This window comes from Scyliorhinus canicula, chromosome 19 (assembly GCF_902713615.1).
Source record: "Scyliorhinus canicula chromosome 19, sScyCan1.1, whole genome shotgun sequence".
NCBI lineage: Eukaryota > Metazoa > Chordata > Chondrichthyes > Carcharhiniformes > Scyliorhinidae > Scyliorhinus > Scyliorhinus canicula.
This window is the reverse complement of record NC_052164.1, coordinates 60,731,728-60,747,774: the sequence shown is the minus strand read 5'-3', so window position 1 is coordinate 60,747,774 and position 16,047 is coordinate 60,731,728. Positions and strand designations below refer to the sequence as shown.

The following is a 16,047-nucleotide window of genomic DNA, read 5'->3' as shown; positions in this document are numbered from 1 at the left end:
AAAATCTGAATGTCTACAGTGGTATTTTTTACATTTCTAAAGAGTGAGGATCAGATTCGGATTGGTTTGGATCAGTGTGCGGAGGAGCAGGGTCAGATGAATGTGGAATGGGTGGATAATGGGCCTAAAATCAAGGCCCGTGTGTCTGATCGGCCGGTGCTGCACTCTTCAGCTTTGTGAACAAGACTGACCATAACAGTTCGCAAACTACTCCTTTGACTCAATCTATTTGGTTCTTTTCCAGCATCTGCTGAGACTGGAACCAGAGAATTATAAAATTCCTAGCTTTCGGCTCCCATTTGGAAAAAGCAGCTCTCACTGCAGCATACCTCAGCAGCAGATCATCAGACAAGAACAGAGCCGATGGCCAATCTGGCACTGTGGGAATTCTCACATTGAGGATATATTTTTACAGCGGTAACAGGCTACGTGCTGCATGAATATTCATCGGACTTTTACCTCTGAGACATATTCAATCCCTGATGGAGTAGTTAACGATGAATGAAAGTAGACAGGCTACAACAGCAACAGACCATATTTCAATATTTTTGTACTCTCTAAGAGATATTTAAGTAATTTATAAAGCTATATTAATAAAGGGAAAAGCCATCCAGCTGGTCTCACTCAACCTGTCAATTATGTGTGGAAACGAGACTTTCTCACTCAAAGTATTATCACAACTCGCCAGCCCTGACACGGAGATACTGACATTCCAAATCGGAACCATTTTTCGTAATTCAGTCCGTATTCACTGCGCAGTCGAAATTAACCAACCCACATTTTCTACACTCCATGATCTTCTGAAGAGAAACTAGGGATGGGCAATAATTGCTGGTCTAACCAGCGACTCCCATATCCCATAAATGAATGAAAAGAAAATGGGCCACATCCCAAGCGTAAGGTTAAAACAATAAGAAATATGGCGGACCCCCAGAATATCTCTCGGCAATTTGGAGGGCGGCACCGTTGCACAGTGGGTAGCACTATTGCTTCATAGAGCCATGGTCCCAGGTTCAATTCCCAGCTTGGATCACTGTCTATGCGGAATCTGCATGTTTTCCCTGTTTCTGCATGGATTTCTTCCGGGGGCTCCAGTTTCTTCCCACAAGTCCAGAAAGACGTGCTGTTAGGTGAATTGGACATTTTGAATTCTCCCCTATGTACCCAAACAGGAGCCAGAGTGTGCTAACCAGGGGATTTTCACAGCAGCTTCAATGCAGTGTTAATGTCAGCCGATTTGTGACAATAATAAAGATTATTATTATTATTAGTGAATAACTACAGTAAATTCATACCAAACTTGGCAACCTTATGGCACCCATTGAATGAAATCTTGAGGAAGGGTGTTCCATGGGATTGGACAAGGGAGTGTGAGACCGCTTTCCAGTTGAATAAAAGTCAATGGCAGCACGGGAGTATAGTGGGTAGCACTATGGCTTCACAGCTCCAGGATCCTATGTTCGATTCCCGGCTTGGGTCACTGTCTGTGCGGATTTTGCACGTTCTCCCTGTGTCTGCGTGGGATTCCTCCCACAGTCCAAAGATGTGCAGATTAGGTGGATTGGCCATGCTAAATTTCTCTAAGCATTCAAAACGTTTAGGTGGGGTTACGGGGAAGGTGGAGGTGTGGGCTTGGGTAGGGTGCTCTTTCCAAGGGCCGGTGCAGACTCAATAACCGAATGGCCTCCTTCTGCACTGTAAATTCTATGATTCAATGATAATGTGTCGAAAAAAATTAAGCCATATTTTTAATAATAATCTCTATTGTCACAAATAGGTGAACATTAACACTGCAATGAAGTTACTGTGAAAAGCCCATTCAATGGGTGCCTAGTTGTTAATCCTGATTCTTTTGCAGTCAGTCTGGTCTCAATAAAATTTGAGATGGATTTGCAGGTATCAATTATTGTTTATTTTAACCAGCTAGCTGGATGACTCACTCTATTGGGAGAGCAGGACACAACCATGTCTCCTGGATCTTCCACAGCCAGAGTGCACAAAGGACAAAACATTTCTGTACAGATACATTCAAGTTGCATCAAATTTCACATACATACGACCAAATAAGGCAACAGTAATGAATGCAAAATTCCCATAGGCTATCCCTACACACTTCTTATCCTGGCCATATATCCTGATTGGCTCATTTCACATTCCTCTGCCCTGAGCTCAGTTCACGTTCTTCAGCCCTTGGGGGGGGGGGGGGGGGGGGGGTTCACTCAGCATTCCCGTCCTAGCAATTACCCATCCCCCCATCCAAGCCATGCTTTGCCCAGTTCCTTTGTTCCGGCTCCTATACCCGGGTATCCTCTACATTATCCTAACTAATTATCCCATCTTGTATCACATTCGTTTGTTCAATTCCTCATTCCCTCCTTTTATCATTTCATGATAACCTATTGGTCCAATCCCTAGCTGTGCTCAGGATTCCCCTCTCGCAGGATTCTGCTGAGACTGCCCGCACACAGAGGGGCAGGGGACTGTGGTAGGGACTAGAGTTCTGATAGCGATTTGGCGGGAAAATGGAGGTGACAAAACATTGGTTGCTGTGCCATTAAAAAGGAAGTAGTATCCTTGATCTGTATACAGGCTAGCATCACAATCAGTATTTCGGTTGAGCAGGGATCCCCCAGTGGCCCAGTTTATCCAGCTTTGGAATGCCCATTCGGGCTTCCTAGCAATGCGGAGAGCCCTAGTCCCAACAGTGAGATGAGAGGCATTCGCCCAGCCACAAAGGAGCTGAAGGCCTGCCGGCAATGGGACACAGGTAGTGTTGTAACAGACGTATTGACCTGATGTCAGGGTTATGCGACACTTCCGATCAGTACAAGTGCAGAACAGACATGTTATACTCATTTCCATCTCTGCCAGCAAACAGCCGTACCCCTCACTGCTGAAACGATTCTCCTACGACCGGGAATCTCTATTGGGAGTGAAGTGGCTAGGTATATACACCCTCCACTGTTGAAGCTTATCATACTGTGAATGGGGGTTATCCCGAGGAAGGGGAAGGCAAATAGCTGGTGGGGCCAAACCCGGATCATAAGGAAGAGTAACTTGCTCGGGTGGTGGCTCGGAACTCTGACAGTGAACCACCATTTTGGGGAGTTCACCAAAGCGGTGAGACGGAAAATAACCTAGACACCGATGCAGGGTTCGGGTAGCAGATAACCCGTCCCTGGCCATACATGCGGTGGTAGATTTGGTAGAAGAGATTCATGCTGCCCAGGTTTCCCTCGTTCTGGGTCCTAAGTGAAGTAAGTATACCTCCTGATAACCTGCGTTCTCATCGTGCCTCCCTTCTTACTCATTCCGTCCTCTCGCTATTCCTCCTCTCTCCCCGACAACCTTTTCCTACCCCCTCCACGCGGTCTGATTTTACCTTTATGGCAGCAGTCTGATCACATCCAAAATCAAATGTACATTTACTCCAAAAACAAGGCAATGTCCATGCAATGTTCCCTTCCCATCGCCTGGACCAAGATAATTGTTTCATGAGCCCTTCACTATCCTTTAACTTGCTAACCTTCCATGAGTCGATACTATGCCCTCGTACATGGGGGCAGCGGAGAACGTCACCTCTGCATAAGTGAAATGTCCTTGTAGTTTGGTCGGGATTACAGGTATAAGATGGTGTTCCAAGTGAGACAAAGCCGAGGACAGCACAGGTGGCCCGTATCCAATCCGTCATGCTCCACACCTGTAAAACAGCGCTGGGGAAAGGAGGCAGGTTAGTGACCGACCATTTTGCAGTGGTGGAGGTAGACCCAGCACTCCGCCCCTCCACTTTAACTGTAGTGGAGGTGGTAAGGAGAACTTGGAAGGGCTCCTGTCACTGTGGCTCCAACCCTTTCCGAGTCCAGTTCTTAACCATGACATAACTACCAGGCTGCACTGATGATTCATTTTTCATTTTTCAAGTGACCTATGTAATGGGGACGGTGACGGGTGAGCCGCTCGAACCTGGCTATGGAGTTCCTTGAGGGCTTTAGTCAGGGCTAGAACATAGTTAGTCCTTTCTTTAGTCATATGGTGAAACTGGACCAGTCTGGGAACAGGCAGGTTCCAGGGTGTTCTAATGGGCCTGCCATAAAAGATCTCGGCAGGAGAGAGCCGGGCCGATCCCGCAGGTGTGACCCGCAGCTGGAAGAGTGCAACGGGGAGCAACTTAAACCATGTTAACCCCCTGTTCACTCGTAACTTGGCCAATTTGGTTTTGAGGGTCTGATTGTGTCTCTCAACCAAGCCGGCCGTCTGTGACCAGTACGCACAGTGGAACTGCTGGCGTATGCCCAACTGGGAGCAGAACTCCTCATTAATCTGTCCAATAAAATGGGGCCCATTATCAGAACTCAACTGAGCTGGTATTCCGTACATAAATACCACATCACAATTTTACAGCCATTGGCTCTCCGTCCAGCTTCCTTCTGGTGTGATGGTCACCAGTAATGGAATATCATCTTGGTGAGTGATGATGGGCCAAGTCTATCGGCATCATCCGAGCCATAGCCAGCTTACAACACATATTAAGGCATCCAATGATTATACAGTATACAATTATAATAACAAGTATTATCAATCCATGCATCAGGTAAAACTCCATGACCGAGCTATGAGAACTAACTCTGAGCTGAATCCTTCTGTAGGGTTTATATCCCTCTTATAGTTGTACTGACTAGCAACTATCCCTTATCCTTGTCATTCATATATACATGTCATGATTTGTAAACTGTGCACGGAAATCAATGGTAAATGCATCCATCTCATAGACCAGTGTCGATAGATCCTTTGTATTGTTCTTTCCTCAAATTCAATCACCGTGAACATAGCTCTCGCCGCTCAGGAAGGTAACACAATAGCCATTGCCGTGTGTTCCACTACCTCCAAGGCATCTGACTACCTTGGGGTAGCAGCACCGTAAAAGCTTCCTCATGTCCCTTAGAAACAGCACACAACTCAGTCCATCAGCGACCAAAAGGTCTTTTATCCCTCACTGGGTTTTTTTTTTATGTAGGAAGTGCTTTCCGTTTCTCATTGGAATGGTAAATTATGATATCACGTATTATCCACTGATTATCTTGCTTTATTAATTGCAGGAGCTTCAACCGATCCTGTTTCTATTCCTGACTTCCTTACTCTAACGTCGAACATTGTACTGGACCATGTAATCTGCCAGCCCTGGCTTACTTGAAACAATAACTCAGTTTTCTTCAAACCCCTTTCGTCCGTTATCATTTTCATTCTGGCGCCTGTTTAGGTACACAGAGGAAGAATTAAGAGTGTCCAAATCTGCGAAATTCACACATACCGTATATACTCGCGTATCATGCGACTTTTGAAGACCTAAATTGTAACCTAAATTTGGGGGGGGGTCGCATGATACGCGAGATACAAAATTCGCGGGTGTTTTACTTGCTGTTTTTATGAATGGATACGTCAAGTGGCTGAACATCTTCCCATCAGAATGCTGTGGTCAAAATCTGTAGAATAGTATCCAAATCATTAACGACTATTGGTTCTTTGTTCAGGTTGTCTTCCTGATCATATGGGTAGTTTATTCAATACATGGCCGTCTTTTTCCGATACAAAATTCGCGGGTGTTTTACTTGCTGTTTTTATGAATGGAAACGTCAAGTTGCTGAACGACACTAGTCAAGCCAGCTGGAAAGCTGTTCGATTCGCGAACAGCTTTCACAACAGAATCCACTCTGCAGAATCCAGACAATGATACCATTTGGAAGTTTTAGTTTGGGCATTAATTTCCAAAAAAGTAACTCGCATGATACATGAGATATAGCATAAAATCATGTTTTGGGGACGAAAATTTAGGGGTCGCATGATACGCGAGATCGCATGATACGCGAGATCGCATGATACGCGAGTATATACGGTATTTGGTCAAGATTTTTGGTAGCAGTTGAGTGTGATTAATTGGAAAGTTGCGATGTCAGTATCAATAGTTACTTCAGTGCAGATTTAACCTGAAACCAGTTCAGATCTGAGTCACGACAGACACGTCTCTGCATGGTCACACACCCAAACCCCGAACCTTGCCTTTCTCTCCATTGATGCTGCTGGACGTTTCCAGCATTTTCTGTTATGTCTAATAGCTCTTCAAAGCAGGTTCAGAGAAATTAGCAGATCATGGGATGCTCAAAAATTCCTATGGAAACCTGCGTTTTTAAATCTTTTAAAGTGGCCTTCAATGGCTACTTGAAGCAGCAATGCCAACTATCAATAGATGGAATCTGCACGGTGCACGCTATCCTCATTGACACTTCAAAATCACACTAGCATCGTATTGACGTCACAGCTCTCCATGAAGAGCTGCTTCCAGCAGACAATTGGATTTCCCATTTTGATGCGTCAAACACAGTGGTGGTGACCTGGACTTCGTTGAAATAGGGCAGTAGTTGCGGTGTTACTATTTGAATTGTGTGCCGCCCTGTATCATCCAGGTTTCCTAATTTACTAAACAGACGGCACCCACTGACTTTACATTCCTTAAACTACAAGATACAAAAGTGACTGATCTCTCAACCTTAAATAAACTTTAGCTCATCTAAAACTGCTGCCAAGTCCCAATCATCCATCCCTGCCCCTCCCCCCCCCCCCCCCCCCCCCAACTCCCCAAGGCTCACTAATCTGCATTAGATCCTGTTCTACAAATGCTGTAGATTTGAAATCCCCTTTTTCAAATTTCTCCATGGTCTTGCCCTTCCCTATCTTTGTAATGTCTCCTAACCCTACAAGCCTCTGAGGACTCTGCGTTCATCAAACTTGAGTAAATGTAAAGAGCAGCTAAACAGATTTTTATATTAGTAATGGGTTGAAGGGTTATGGAGAACGGGCAGGAAAATGGAGTTGAGGTCAAGGGGAGATCAGCTATGATCGTATTGAATGGCGGAGCAGGCTCAAGGGCTGAATTGCCTCCTGCTCCTGGTTCTTGGGCGGGATTCTCCGTCTGGTGCGGCGTGCCCCGGGGATTATCCGTCTCGCCACCCCACGCCGTCGGGAAATCCCCAGGCTGCCGGCACAATGGAGCATCCCAACAGCGCAGAATCCAGCCCCTTATGTTTGTCTTGCATATCCTCCACTACCTTTGCCTCATCATTCATGACCTTGTCCGTCATAGTCTCTGGAATTTCCTCTCTTAACATCTCTCCTTCTATTTCGTCCTCTAAGAGCCTTCTAAAAACTTAACTGGTTAATCATTCTTTGACCCAGTGTCAATTTGTATTGAATAAACTTTTTTATGTGAGAATATTGGGGAATTTTACTGCAGTCAGATCACTATACACATGCAGGTTTATGTTGTGGTTGTCTATGCCAATGACTCACGGGTGGCGTTCTCCAGTCTCGTCCGTGATGGGACCCGTTGTGACCGAGATCAGAATATTGGCGTTCCGGTGAAAACTCAATTCACTTCCGGCGGCACCAGAAAATCCCAGCTGTGAACGAGATGAGAAAACTTTGGCCTATATTTCCTGTACTCTCCAAAAGTCAATACCGCTGGCTCCATTTTCACTGGACCACCATCTGTTGATGATGATGGGTGGCGGTTGGTTTTGCAAGGCTCTCACTTGTTCTGAAAGTGGGAGCCATTCTATGAGTCGGCAACAATCTAATGCTTGTTTTCTGCTCTTCCTCTCTTCCTTGCAGACCCGCCTCTGGTGAACCTCACCGTGGAGCCACAGCCTGTCCTGGAAGGAAGCACAGTGAGATTCCGATGCTCTGCGAAAGCAAATCCCGTGGTCAGCCTGTACAGGTATCATGTCATCTCTTGCTGGTTAGGATTAACCATTTAAATTATTAATGTGAGCAAATGGGTGCAATGTAGGGCTGAGCCTGAGGGTGTGATTTAACCAAACGGGACCTATGTTCCATAATGAGCGCGTTTAGCCACATGTTTCACAACGCTCGCAGTACCAAACACCAAGGAACAACGCAGGGGTGGCATCAATGGGAAATCCCATAGACAAGCGGCGGGAAGAGAGAATCCCACCACCAGAAAATGGCTGGGGGAATAGAGAATCCAATCCAGTGTCTTTTACCTGCTGCCAGTTTCAATATTGAAACATCAAAGACTAAAGAGGTGGCCAAAATGGCATCTTAAGTTGAAACACTGGTTTAGTCCGCATTAAGTGCAAAACGCAATCTTGATAAAGGTATTAAAGCTAGTGCTCTGAACCGTTGCCTGGAGAACTGTTAAACAGCTGGTTACCACTTAAAATGGTTGCCAGTGCTCATATTGGAGGCATTTTGGTGGCTGACACTTCAGCTAATATCCTCTCCTGATACTGACCAGCTGTTTGGGAGTAAGCATTGTGTTGATGTCAATTTTGAGTACTATTTAAAGAGATTCACACTGCTGCTTGAATTATAAAAAGAACCTTGGAAATATATTTGGATTCTTTCTGGAATACTTTGTCAAGATTTCACCAACATTCAAGCAACATTGATTCCGGAAATTCTCTTGAGGGATTAATCGAAAAAGAGTGAGTGTTCTTGTACTGATATGTATATATGCTGGTATAGAAAGAGTTAACAACTACATCATAGTGTAAGACAACCACTTGATGGCAGCACTAGATCCATGTATAAATAAGTGAACTGAAAGGATCTTGGGCGCGATTCTCTGCTCCCCACGCCGGGTGGGAGAATCGCAGGAGGGCTGGGCAACTCACGACACGCCGCCCTGGCACCCTCCGTGATTCTCCCACCCCCTTTTTCACGGCGACCGGCGATTCTCCGGCCCGGATGGGCCGAGCGGCCTGACATTCCCGACCTGTTCACGCCGGCAGCAACCACACCTGGTTGCTGCCGTCGTGAACATGCCGCCAAAGATTCGTTTGTGGCTTGTGGGGGGCGGAGAGGGGAGTGAGCACCACGGCCGTGCTCGGGAGGGGACTGGCTCGCGATCGGTGCCCACCGATCATCAGGCCGGCGTCTCCAAGGGACGCACTCTTTCCCCTCCGCCGCCCCGCAAGATCAAGCCGCCACGTCTTGCGGGGCAGCGGAGGGGAAGACGGCAACCGCGCATGCGCGGGTTTGAGCCGTCCAACATGCGCATGCGTGGCTGACGTCACTTAGGTGCCGCCGTCGCATCATTCTCGGCATGCCGCCTTGACGCAAGCGTCAAGGCCCGGCGGCCGAGATTTACGGAACGCCGCTCCTAGCCCCCTGGGGGGTTGAATAGGGCGTGAGGAGCGGCCTCCGAGGCCGTCGTGAAACTCGGCCGAGTTCACGACGGCCTTCCCGATGCCGCGCGGGTGCGGAGAATCGCGTCCCTTGGGTTTCTTCGAACCAGGAGTGACGAGACAACAGTTAAAGAGAGATAATAGCATAGTTAATACTTGTAGTTAAATATAGTTAATACTTATTCTGATTTACTTTATCACCAGTTACAGTTCTGTAAGAGTGAACAAACTCATTAGTATTTAATTTGTTATTCATTAAAGCTATTTTGCTTTGGATTGAAGATTGGTAGTTCCTTTGAAATCTGACCTGGAGGTAAAGCAAAGAGTAACAACATATTACAAACAAGTAATAGAACATGATACCAAGATTTGGCTTCAGTAAACTAGCTGGAGGAGTAGTGTAAGATCAGAAAAAGAAGAAAACCTCAGCAGCTATTCGACTCGAGAAGCATCGCAACAAACAACACCTTCAAAGACAAACGCCTCGATGGACAAAGCTCAAGCTCCTTGTAACCTAAGGATAACCAATAATTTGAATGCCAACTGGAAGCTGTTTAAACAGCAATTTTAAATTTATCTGGAAGCATCAGATTTAACTAACGCTACCGATGCTCACAAAATTGCTTTACTTTTAACTATGGCTGATCACCATGCAATACAAATATACAACTCTTTTCAATATTCTGCTGATCAGGACAAAGTGTGATGTTGTTCTAAGCAAATTCAACGACCACTGTAAGATCCAGACAAATGAGACATTTGAACGCTTCATTTTTCATAAAAGATTGCAAAACAAGGGGGAATAGTTTATCAGCTTTGCAACAGACTTAAGACTGCTAACACAATACTGTAATTTTTCAGCACTGCATGACTCTTTAATCCGGGACTAAATAGTGTTTGGTATCAATGATGAGCACTTCATGGAAAGATTACTGAGACAAAAGGATCTGACGTTAGAAATAGTGATCAAAAAGTGCCGTGCAAATCAGCAATGTAAGAATCAGTACCAAGTGTATTATATCCGTGGAAAAGGCACAAAAATCCACCACAAGGTTGAGTGTGTAAAAGCGGTGTCGCAATTGAAGAAGATGCACGTTTCGGATGGCAGCCTACATTGCGCGCGTGTACTCAAACCCAGCACATGCGCACTTTGTGAAAAAATGTGAGATGGACGAAAGCCGATCTGCGCATGTGCGAAAACGTGTCATGCATAACAACGTCATGACGTGTTTGAGGTGTAGAACCTCATACTTAAAAAAAAATGTCCTACAAATGGAAAGCGATGCTCACAATTTGGTAAATTAAAACATTTTGCTGCTCACATTTAAATCTGCTAAACAAGATCAGAGACAGAGTAACATTCGTAGTGTGGAATCAAAAGAAAAGAAGACAAAGATAATTTTTCATCCGATACAGCTACATTGGAAAGCACATTCCTTGTTGGGATAATAGAGAAATGTGAAGAATCCAATGAAGTAACATAAAGTCCTCAACAAATTAATTCTGTAAATTCTGATAATGAATGGAACACAGTTGTAAAAGTTAATAACTGTCCAATTCTATTTAAATTGGATACTGGCACTTCAGCTAACCTGCTCTCAAAACTGGATCTCAACAAGCTTCAAAACGGGGCAGCACGGTGGCGCAGTGGGTTAGCCCTGCGGCCTCACAGCGCTGAGGTCCCAGGTTCGATCCTGGCTCTGGGTCACTGTCTGTGTGGAGTTTGCACATTCTCCCCGTGTTTGCGTGGGTTTCGCCCCCACAACCCAAAAATATGCAAGCTAGGTAGATTGGACACGCTAAATTGCCCCTTAATTGGAAAAAATGAATTGGGTACTCTAAATTTAAAAAAAAAAAAACAAGCTTCAAAACGCATCTGCGATAATTCCAGCTGCCTGCAGACTGAAGGACTACAACAAAAATTTAATTTCTTTGGTAGGGTTATGCCATTTAAAAGACTCCAATAAGAAAATTGTTAAAACTCTAAGATGTGAGATGTCAAGACCGATAAATCTTGACTCTTAGGTGCACAAGCCTTTAAGGAGTTACACCTAATCCAGCAAATTTATACTGAAACTTTGTCTCAAACAATATTGGATGATGATCCAGAGCATTTTGAATCAATATCCAGATGTTTTGAAAGACTTGGGCACAAGCCATTCCAATATAAAATCCTTTTAAGTACGGAAGCCAAGCCAGTGGTTCGTCCACCTAGGAGAATTCCTGGTCCTTTACGAGAAAGATTGAAGCAAGAATTAGATCGACTTCAGAACGAAGCGATAATCTCACAAGTCACTAAACCGACTGGGACAGTTCGATGCTTTACGTGAAGAAACTGTTGGGAATTCGACGCATCTGTATAGATCCCAAGGATCTCAATAAAAACATCAGGAGAGAACACTACCCATTCCAAAGCGAGAGGAGATCACCAGCGAGAGGCGAATGCACACATCTTCACAAAATTAGATGCATCACAAGGATTTTGGCAAATATAACTTGATGACTCGAGCAGACAATGCTGCACATTTAATACACCCTTTGGAAGATTTTGTTTCAATCATATGCCTTTCGGTACCATCTGCATCTGAGATATTCCACAGTTTCATGGAACAAATGACGGAAGGAATAGAAAGTGTTCGGGTATATGTTGATGATATCATAATCTGGTGAACAACAAAAGAAGAGCATATTGAGTGACTAAAGCAAGTGTTTCAGTGCATCAACAACTATGGCCTCTAAACCAATCCAAATGCACTTTTGGAAGGTCAACACTCACGTTTTTGGGAGATACAATATCTGAATATGGTGTGCAACCAGATGATGAGAAAATTTCAGCTATTCAAGGCATGAAAGTACTTGAAGATAAAAAAGCAGTACTTAGATTATTAGGCTTTGTCAACCTTTTAGGCAAATTCGTCACCAATTCAAGACACCTAATAAAGAAGTCTACACCTTTCGAATGGACAGAGGACCATCAGAAAGAGTGGCAAGTTTCAAACCATTCTGGAAGTAAAGCAAAGAGTAATGACATATTACAAACAAGTAATATAACAGTTCTTTTTCGCCACCCTACTGGACACTTTATAGAAGGCAAAAGCGATTGCTTGGTTATAGGTGTTTTTTTAGGGACCTCCCTTAGTCTGTGCGAGGAATGAGAGAAGTTCATGAGATCAGACAGACAGAGGGCCAGGAGGGTGAGGTGGCATCCCGCCCCTCTGCAGATATAGGACCACTCCTCCTCCACAAGGACTACCAATGCTGCATTCAAAACCTGGTGAGCCCTTTCCCTCGGAACCTGAACCACCGAGGAACCTGCCACTGTGTGTGGGTCAGAGTACACCATACCTTCAGCAGAGGCGGGTGTAAGGGCCCACATACACTGCGGCATGGAAATTGTGTCCACGGAGCATTTGAGCGCTGAACTGCAGGTATTTATTTAGTGCCTGAAGGGAAGCTGAAATTATGATAACCAGCAATTTGGAGTAAAATTGGTGGCTAAATCTAGACTTTCAAACAGGCTAGTGTTAATTGCAAAGCACCTTGTCAGCAACTGGTTTCACCCTTTCACCCAACACAAAACTCCTAAGTTTTCAAAATGTTATAGGCAATTTTGCATATTCAATAGAACAGCCTTCTGTATCATAAGACTTCAGTTTGTGCTGTGGTGGCCTTCTCTGTGCAGCATCAACTGCTGTGCTCAGACTCTATTGCCTTTTCCTCAGAAGAAGACACTGGTGTGCAAAGGTGCATGATTCACTGCTCTGTCTTCCTGGGCCCACTTCTCAGCCAGCTGAGCTTTTTTATTACTGCTCCCCTCTTGCAAACAGTCAGCCTCCAGAGGTCACGTTGTCAGCGTATCTCCCAGTTGCCAGTGTCAATATCCGTCATCTTCATATCTCTCTAGTAGGAGTTCATGGCGTAGCAGGGATGACCCCCTCCTGTTTTTATGTTCCTGAGTTCAGTGCCTGAGAATTCACAGGGTCTGTAACATTAGAAATGTCTCACACGTCTCCTACTGTGATGTCCATAATGCAGGTGGATACCTCGGGCACAATTCTCCAGTCCCCCTGCTGCGAGGTTTCTTGGCGGCGCACCGTTCGCTGGCAGCAGGATTCTCTCCTCCTGCCGCTTGCCAATGAGATTTCCCATTGAAGCCACCCCGTGCCACTGGGAAACCCATGGGTGGGAGTGCATCGTCGGCAGGAAACGAGAATCCCAACTGCCGGAGAATCCCGGCCCTGATCTGGGAGTCCTGATCATCCCAGATTCCAAGAGCCTCAAAATGAAAACTGCCGCCACGCAAGGTTCAGTGAAAGAGCAAAGACAGGAGTGCAGGAAGAGCAGATCTTCTCAACTCTTGCCAGTTAATTAAAGGGAGCCATTTTCATTTTGTAATGAGAAACAAGGCGATGAACTCACCCTAACACAGCAGACTGCATGTGGATTGCCCAGCTTGGATCAACAGATGCTGCCTATTAAATGATTGATCATTTCTTATCTAACATTCAGCGTGAGAAGGGTCTAAACAGCATGTGGCTTCCTGGCAAAGTAATCAACAGCTACATTTAGCGAAGAACAAATGTAAAACTTTAGGATTTTTTGGTTATTGTAATTATAGCAGAGGTGATCAATGACCCAATGTACTGCAGAACTCATGATCAAATTCCTGGCCAAGTACTTCCTGGGCTAATCTGAACCAGGGAGAGGTAGCCATCTATTTCAGTATCTTTGGATTAGAGGATAAACACTTTTGATCACTGACTAGTGGTCCCTACTGGAAATGCAAGTGATAGTTCAGACTGCGTCTCGGCCCAACTTGACCATATGGGGCAAGATACTTTTGGGCGACTGAAGCCCTTGGAGTTCTCCCCCATCAGGAGTATGCAACATCAGGAGGGAGAGCTAGTTTACTCAACTAATACCAGGAATGGGTGTATCATCTCATGAGGAAAGGTTGGAGAGGTTGGGTTTGTGTTCACTGGAATTTAGAAGTATAAGAAGTGACTTGATCAAAACCTTTAAGATCCTGAAGGGTATTGACAGGGTGGATGTTCCATCTTATCGGAGAATCTCAAACTCAGGATCACTGTTTAAAAATAAGGGGTCACTCAGTACAGACAAGAATGAGGAGAATTTTTTCATCTATCAAAGGGTTATGGAGTCTCTGGAACTCTCTTCCTCAAAAGGCAGTGGAAGCAGAATTTTTGAATCTTTTAAAGCAGAACCAGATAGATTCTTGGTAAGGAAGGGAATGAAAGGTTATCGGGGTAGGCAGGAATGTGGGGTTGAGGTTACATCTTACTGAATGGTGGAGCAGTATCGAGGGGTCAAGTGACCTACTCCTGTTCCTAATTCATATGCTCATATGAAATAATCATGTTGAGTTAATTGCTGCCATCAAATACAGTACATGTTTGGCTTGCCATACCAGATGGTGTTGGTAATTTATCAATAACCACTCCTCCCACCACAGAAGTCACTGCAGTAACTCTCTGTAGCTTTTTTGACAGCACCTTTACAACCCTCAACCTCCACCACCTAGATGATCAAGGGCAGCAGGCATATGGAAACACCACTGTTTTGATGTTCCCTTCTAGTCACCACACCGACTTTGACACCAAGGTCGTAATTCTCTGGCCGTTGCAATTCATTTTTCCCACTGGCAGCACACCCCAGCCTACGGGTTTCCCGGCAGTTTGGGGTGACTTCAATGGGAAATCCAGTTGACAAGCGGCAGGAAGACAGAATCCCGCCACCTGTGAACGTCGCGTCGTTGAGAAACACGCGGCTGGGGAAGCGGCCACACCAGCCCCATACCTTCAACATCAATGGGTCAAAATCCTGTGACACCTTGTATCACAGTGGGAGCACCTTCACCACGCTGGCTGTCAAGGTTCAAGAAAATGACACCACCACCTTCTTAAGGAAAACTAAGAATGGGCACTAAATGCCAAACTTTCTGGTGACGCCCACATCACAAGAAATAATGTTAAAAACAAGCAGTTCTGTTTTCACCAGACTCCATGAAGCATCTTTATATAGCTTTCATCTGGCAGTGAGAGATTCCTACTATTATTTGTTGATCAGCGCTGATATTCACATCACTGCTGTTATGTTGCACGATTTGGATGCTTCGCACACACTCGGTGTACTGTGGCAACAGCCCTGCTGCTTTAATAATTGTCTTCTAATCATAGAGAATTTTCTCATTAATAATCAACAGCGGTAGCATTGACAAGAGCCCTCTAAGAGACCTGGCGGGAACCTCCCACAATGACTTCAAGCGACAGCTTGGTACACCTCATGCAGTCCAGCCTTTCCTATATGCCCCCATGCCGAATATATTCAATTTTACATCGGGGACTTCAAATAGATGCACAGGCACACCACTCACCGGTTGGCCATTAGGCACCATTCCTTCTTCGGTATTCATTCATGGGACGTGGGCTTTGCTGGCGAGGCCAACATTTGTTGCCCATCCCTAATTATCCTTGGGAAGGTGGCGGTGAGTTGCCTTCTCGAACCCACTGCAGTCCCTGTGGTGTGATTGCCTCCACAGTGCTGTTGGGGAGAGAGTCCAGTAATTTGACCCAACGACAGTGAAGGAACGGCCGATATATTTCCACGTCAAGATGGTGTGAGGCTCGGAATGGAACTTCCAGGTGGTGGTGTTCCTAGGTGTCTGCTGCCCTTGTCTTCTTAGATGGTGGGGGTCATGGGCAGCATGGTAGCACAGTGGTTAGCACTGTTTCTTCACAGTGCCTGGGACCCGGGTTCAATTCCCGGATCGGGTCACTGTCTGTGCAGAGTCTGCACATTTCTCCCTGTGTCTGCGTGGGTTTCCTCC

At 45.4% G+C, this 16,047-nt stretch overlaps 1 protein-coding gene across 2 annotated transcripts in view; it reads left to right on the top strand.

The window, feature by feature from the left end:
• Positions 1-16,047, top strand: part of kirrel3a (kirre like nephrin family adhesion molecule 3a) — a 991,443-nt gene that overhangs the window by 837,553 nt on the left and 137,843 nt on the right. For both annotated transcript variants that reach the window (XM_038778399.1, XM_038778398.1), the window contains exon 6: positions 7,663-7,768. In XM_038778399.1, the coding sequence (XP_038634327.1) occupies positions 7,663-7,768 (106 nt within the window). The remainder of the gene's footprint in view (positions 1-7,662; positions 7,769-16,047) is intronic.